At 30.9% G+C, this 6,758-nt stretch overlaps 1 protein-coding gene across 1 annotated transcript; it reads left to right on the plus strand.

Annotated features, from left to right (window-relative positions):
- The first annotated feature begins 326 nt into the window (after positions 1 to 326).
- Positions 327 to 5,393, plus strand: LOC145043010 (2-oxoisovalerate dehydrogenase subunit alpha 2, mitochondrial-like). The gene is made up of 8 exons (XM_078991575.1): positions 327 to 768; positions 2,783 to 2,920; positions 3,024 to 3,206; positions 3,950 to 4,107; positions 4,222 to 4,321; positions 4,478 to 4,589; positions 4,669 to 4,808; positions 4,908 to 5,393. Exons 1-8 carry the CDS (start codon positions 493 to 495, stop codon positions 5,259 to 5,261), a joined length of 1,461 nt encoding a protein of 486 aa, XP_078847701.1. The 5' UTR covers positions 327 to 492; the 3' UTR covers positions 5,262 to 5,393.
- Positions 5,394 to 6,758: the final 1,365 nt, after the last annotated feature.

Genomic DNA, 6,758 nt, shown 5'->3' on the forward strand with positions numbered 1-6,758 from the left:
CATGAAATTGGAATCGGAGTTCTGGACTAGCAGTCACAGTCAACATTGAAAGACTCAGAGTCGGTATTCTTAATAAAAATGATTTATTTATTTTTAATATAAAATATTTTTTTTATATCCCACGCAACACGCAGGTATTGGCCAGGTAGTTTTATAATTATCATCATAATGCAATTTTTTCAAACTAAATGCAATGGACAACTTTTAAAATTTTGTATTTTTTTTTTTTTTTTTTTAATTTGATAGAAATGTGAATAAGCAGGGAATCCGGGGTTTGTTTCGGAATTCAGATCCCACGTAAAGCATGGGATTTCATTTAAGCAACACGTGCTTTTCAGTCTTCTAGACATGTCACTCGAACACACAACAACAACAACAATCTGTGCCATAAAATTCCCTTCTCATCCTCACTTCACCTTCAAACTCTTCTTCCCTTTCCCTTTCCCTTTCTCTAATTCTCTGTCTCTGCTCTCAGTATAACCTTAATTCAGAATGGCAATATGGCATGCCGGTAGAAGAGGCGCCAACTATTTCACCAAAACATTGATATCTACCACTTTCAGATCATTACGAACTTCCGCTACTGTTATTGCTTCCTTCGGTGATTCCAATGACAGCAGCACCGGGAGTTTCAGAAAGCCTTATTCATTCTTTTCGTGCGCCGATTCATCACCGGCGGCCGTTTTCAGATCTCGCCGCTTTGAATCCTCCCAAGCTGGTCCACAATTGGATTTCTTTTCTAGCGATGACGACGATGAACAAATTCAGGTAAATCTCTCTCTCTCTCTCTCTCTCTCTTTTTTTTTTTTTTTTTTTTTTTTTGAGCGCATGCATATATATAGAATCTGTGATTTTATCTTCCTTCAATTCCTTTAATAATTTAATTTCTGTTGGTGATTATATAACGTAATTTGGTTACAACAAAACCTTGTTTAATTGAGCGGGTTGGCTAAATATTTTTATCGGTTTAAATCGCATTGTTTTTCGAAAAAACAGTTAATTATGATTTTTTATAAACACTTAATCGGATTAACGTGCTTATACACCACAAATCATATATACGTGAATTAATTGTTACCAGAGACCTAAAGGTCTAGCGACTGCTTGGATATTTACCCAACTTCATTACCAAATTTATCTGGCCCGTTTGGAAGAAGGAAAAAAAAATATGTTTGCTACTTGAATTTTAGATAATATTAATATATTGGGGGGCACAAAATTATTTGGGAAACCAAAGTAATTCACGTATCGTATCCAAGCGTCGAATTAAGGGGGGAGTTTTGCGGAATATTTTGGGTGTAAAAGATATCAAAAGAATTAATTAGAATATCCTGCCATGTTCAAAATTTAGATTATTATTTAAGACTATATTTCCCCATATCCTTAGACACAAAATCTGGTCAAATTATTGGGTTTTATAAGTATATATATTTAAAACGGCGGATGATTTTCGCATGATGCAATATTTTATCTGCCACGACGAGTATTTTACGATTCTGATGATATCTTACTTGCCTTCTGGGAGTTTACTCCGGTGATGAAGATACGGTGCAAGTCTTGTATTTCTTTATTTGTATTTTCAAATCTTTTCGATTTTTTAGTTTGGAAAAGAAATATTTAAATTTTATGTTAATGATAATTGGATCTGTAAGTGAACTGGAACTATTAATTTATTGTTTAGACTTTAGTTTATTCAAATAAATAAAGTAGCTCTCTTTCATAAGAAAAAGAAAGGTCCATTCATATCCAGGTTAGTTGGTAGCAACAATTACATCACAACATAGAAGTTCACAGCCATAGTTTTGATTTAAGGGGAAAAAAAAAACAGATCTCAAAATTTTTAGAACAATTCTATAACGTAAACCGATTATTAGAAAAAAAACATTCTTCTAAATCTTTTTGTACACAAGTCACTTTTTGCCATTTAAATAAAAAAACATAATTCACTTTTGACTTTGTATTTGATCATCAAAAATATCCTTGGAGTTTATTGTAAATCACAAAGAACGTACGCCACATCTTTTTATATACGAATATAATTGAACATCGTGTAAACAATAAGATAGCTAGTGTCAAAAACAACTTTTATGCATATCATGTCCCGATAAACATGCATTACAGCTCATATAGATGTCTACTTTTCTTTTTTGGAAGAAATCTATAACATCCCATAAATGTCTACTATTTTGTTGTTCATTATTATTTTTTTGTTATTTTTATATCTTTTGCGTTCCACGGCTAAAAATATGTTGATATGACATATCATATTTCTCACGGCCACTTAAAACCTTTCGTAAAAATATGAAACAGAACATATATTTGATCTCAATAATTTGAAAATAAGAGTTGTTACTTTTATAAACCATTTATGGGTTTCTCTTTCTCCCATCTCTTATAAATTACTTATTTGTCAAATCAACGAAGTTACAATCGTGTAAAACATCTAAACGAAACGGTTTCAAAGTATAATAATTTTAGTATATCGTATAAGTATTTCAAAACATTGGGAAAAAAAATGTCAAAATCGTACCATAAAATGAATCCTCAATACTTTGCTTGAAACATAATTTTTTAACGTATAAATAAATTTAGTTGTGTTTAAAACAGGGTATTATGAACTTTCGAGACCATCATTATAAATTTTACAAAAACTTGAAATAAGTGAAGTCTTTATTTTGGACAAAACCGTAACAACAGAAAAAAAAAATCAGGAAATTAACATTTACTATATAACATTAAATAACTTTCTTATTTTACTGTTTTTTTTTTTTTAATGCAATAGGGTAGTATGGATTTCCCTGGTGGTAAAATTGGGTTCACTTCTGAAATGAGGTTTCTTCCGGAGTCATCTGAGAAGCGAGTGGAATGTTATCGAGTTCTTGATGATAACGGCTATGAGCTTTCATCTCCCAAACACCATGTATATATCTAATCTTTTAAATAATCTTTTAATAATACAATATAATATGTTTTTATTTTAATTAATCATTTCATGATCATGAAAACTTTGAATATATATTTAGATGAATAAGGAAGTTGCAATGAAGATGTATAGTGGCATGTTGACACTTAACATTTTGGATACGGTTTTGTATGAAGCACAAAGGCAAGGAAGAATATCGTTTTATGTTACTTCATTTGGTGAAGAAGCTATCAATCTAGCATCAGCAGCAGCGCTTTCCTCCGATGATCTCATTATGCCACAGGTATCATTTTAATTTGTTTTATTTTTAACATATCATGTCTTCAAAATCATACAAATATTGAGTTTTGTGTATATTTACTTTATTTGTAACTTTATAAAAAATGAAAATTGTAGTTTATTTTCTTAAATGTTTGTAGAGTTTAGTTTACATCATTTTATTGTAATCGATTTTAATTTAATTACTCCATCTTCACATATCTTTTCCTTGTATTTGACGTTTACAGGTTTTCATCACTATCATATTTAATGTTATTTAGTCTTTCAATTATTGTAACGATAAATGCGACCTTTAACTTCTATTAGTTTTAATTCGATTCAAACTAGTTGGGTTTTTGTTAGTTATTTCTGTAGTAGTCTTTAGACTTTGTCAATTTATTTAATGTATCGAAATTTATAAAAAACGTTTTTGTTGAATTACAACGTTTTTAAAGATATTCTTTAATGAGAAAATCTGACAAATTTTATTTATGTACACAAAATATTTTCAAATTATAATCGTGGGTAATAAAAAGTGGGCCCACTTTAGATTATATATAAATAAGTCTACTGAGATTTGGTTTGGTTGGTATATATGTTTATCAAAGACGTTAACGATAACATCAATAAAAGCTGATCGATGTGACAAAATCCACATGTAATCAGCTACGAATTCCATTTAATTAGGTGAAGATCCCAAATAAAATGGACATGTTTCCTCATTATCATGATGACAAGTAATTAATATTTTGTTGACATTAATTTCAGTATCGAGAACCAGGAATTTTGTGGTGGAGAGGTTTTACATTGCAAGAATTTGTGAATCAATGCTTTGGAAACAAAAATGATTACGGGAAAGGAAGGCAAATGCCGATTCATTACGGATCCAAGAAGCACAATTACTTCACTGTCTCATCGCCTCTAGCGTGAGTAGTTATCTCTCAACGCAATACTGTGTCTCGTCTTGTTTTGTCATGTCCTGTCGTTTTTATAGTAACACCCGAGAAATAATTAATCATTTATTTGTCATTTATTTTCAGGACACAACTTCCTCAAGCCGTTGGTGCTGCATACTCTTTAAAAACAGAGAAAAAAGATGCATGTGTCGTTGCCTTTTTTGGCGATGGCAGTTCAAGTGAGGTACCTTTTCTAGACCTATTTTTGATAATATTTTGCATAGACAATTGATATCAGTTCCAGTTTCAATGCATGCAGAACGCGATACAATGACTGTTGTGTCTTGTCTTATCTTGTCTTGTCCTGTCTTTTAACTTTGTGTTTGATTCTTGTTTTTAGGGAGATTTTCATGCAAGTTTAAACTTTGCGGCGGTTTTGGAAGCCCCGGTTGTTTTCATTTGTCGCAACAATGGATGGGCTATTAGCACTCCTACCACAGATCAATTTCGAAGTAGTTATATAACTATTTTCACTCTTAAGTAACTTTTTTTACATTTACCATAACAAAATCTACCTCAAAACCTTTTCAGGTGATGGCATTGTTGTGAAGGGACACGGGTATGGTATCCGAAGTATCAGAGTGGATGGAAATGATGCTCTCGCGGTCTATAATGTAGTACGCATGGCCCGTGAAATGGCTGTCACTGAACAACGACCAATACTAATCGAGGTAATAATATTTAACCTAATAAACTATTCCAAATTCCAAATTCCAAATTCAGATTGATCAACTCCAATATCCCAACTAATTATATATGTAAACATGAAGGCTATGACTTATAGAGTAGGACATCACTCGACATCTGATGATTCAACAAAGTATCGGCCCGCAGATGAAATTGAACACTGGAAAACATCGCGAAACCCGGTATCCATTTTTAGGAAATGGGTTCAGAGAAAAGGTTGGTGGAGTGATGAACAAGAATCTGAATTTCAAGCTAACATTAGAAAGCTGGTGATAAATGCAATTCAAGTAGCGGAAAAAACAGAGAAGCCATCACTTGAAAACATGTTTACGGATGTGTATGAAGAGTTACCTTCAAGTCTAAAAGATCAAGAGAGATTGATTAGAAATACAATAAAAAGACACCCACAAGACTATCCAATAGATGTACCTTTATGACTTTGATTATTCATATATTTGTATTGTATGTTAATTGTTATGTATCTTGTAAAGGGTTATTGAGTGAGGAGATATAATAATGCAATGTTCTCATTAATGTATGCCAAGAAATAAAGTCGTCTTCTTTGTTAATGATAATTAAGTGATAGATAAGATTGAGATTGAGAAAGAAGCTCACTTCTTTTTTCATCTATGAAATAGTCACATCTCACTTATTCTCGCTTTTTAAAATTATTTTTTTGAAAATATAAAATTAATTTGCTAAATAAAAACGTGATTATTTTTTGAGGATTAAATTTACTTTCAGATATATCTATAGACTAATCTACTTCCCCATATTATCGTTAATCCTTATGGAGTGTTTGGTTTGAAGATTGTTTTCGGAGGAGGGTTGAAATTCTTTTCGTGAAAATTGAAATTTGAAGGTTTTGAAAAACGAAGGAAGTCAAATCCAATCACTTGTTTGATTGGCAAAAATGGAAAGGTTTTGAATTTATTTCTTTGCGATATTTCTGTTTGGTTGGGCAAAGGATTTGGAATTCAAACAGTGTCAAATGACAAAATTGTCCTTTACTAAACTCTTTATTATAAAATCGTTTTAAATTGGTTTGTGTTCAAATCACTAAAATATATCCGCTTGACAACAAATTATCAAACAAACTATAAGCCATATAAATTGCAAAATCAAATAAAAAACTTATAATACTATTAATATCTATTCATCATCATATAAAGTATAAATATATATAAATATTTGAAGAATAATTTGATCACAATTATGTAAACGAAATAAACATACAATTAGTTTGTTTATAATCTATGAAAAAGTAACTTACAGATTCTTAGTATAGAAATTGTAAAATCAGAGAGATAGGTAATAAAGTATAGAAACAGACATCAAAACCGATGTTGAGTATAGAAATTGCAGGAAAAAACTTTCATCATCATCGTTTCAAAACATATCGCAAGAAACAAACATCAACATAATTACCAAACATGCAGATGAAGCGAGTGAATAAACACATGCGTCAAATTTCAAAGTACTTCAGAAAGAGGGCTCAACTCACTTCGATTAAATCAAATCTCTTTGTTGTAATCTGCTTCTTGTTTGATTGTTTTGCTTGTCAAACGGATTAAAATTCGGGTTGGGTTGTAGTTGTGTTTATATTTCCAAAATTATTGTAGAGTATTTTGGGCTACCAACTTTTATTTGTGCACGTGGATGAAGTATATCATTTGAGTTATACATACAAATAGTTTGATCTTTATCTTCAAGTACCATATTATGCGAATGTAACATCCTAAAAATTAACCCTAACTTTTTTTTGAAATTAGAGTGAAGGTTTTACCAAAATGTTTTATTCATAACTATTAATAAATCATAAAATTATTTTTTCATGTTACATCAACATAATCGTAGTAATGTGTGGAACCTAAGTCTGTTTTGAAAACCATATCATCAAATAGAGTAGATAAACTAGATGTTATGCCCCTCCA

The sequence above is a fragment of the Lactuca saligna genome, chromosome 1 (genome assembly GCF_052625555.1).
Source record: "Lactuca saligna cultivar CGN05327 chromosome 1, ASM5262555v1, whole genome shotgun sequence".
Taxonomy (NCBI): Eukaryota; Viridiplantae; Streptophyta; class Magnoliopsida; order Asterales; family Asteraceae; genus Lactuca; species Lactuca saligna.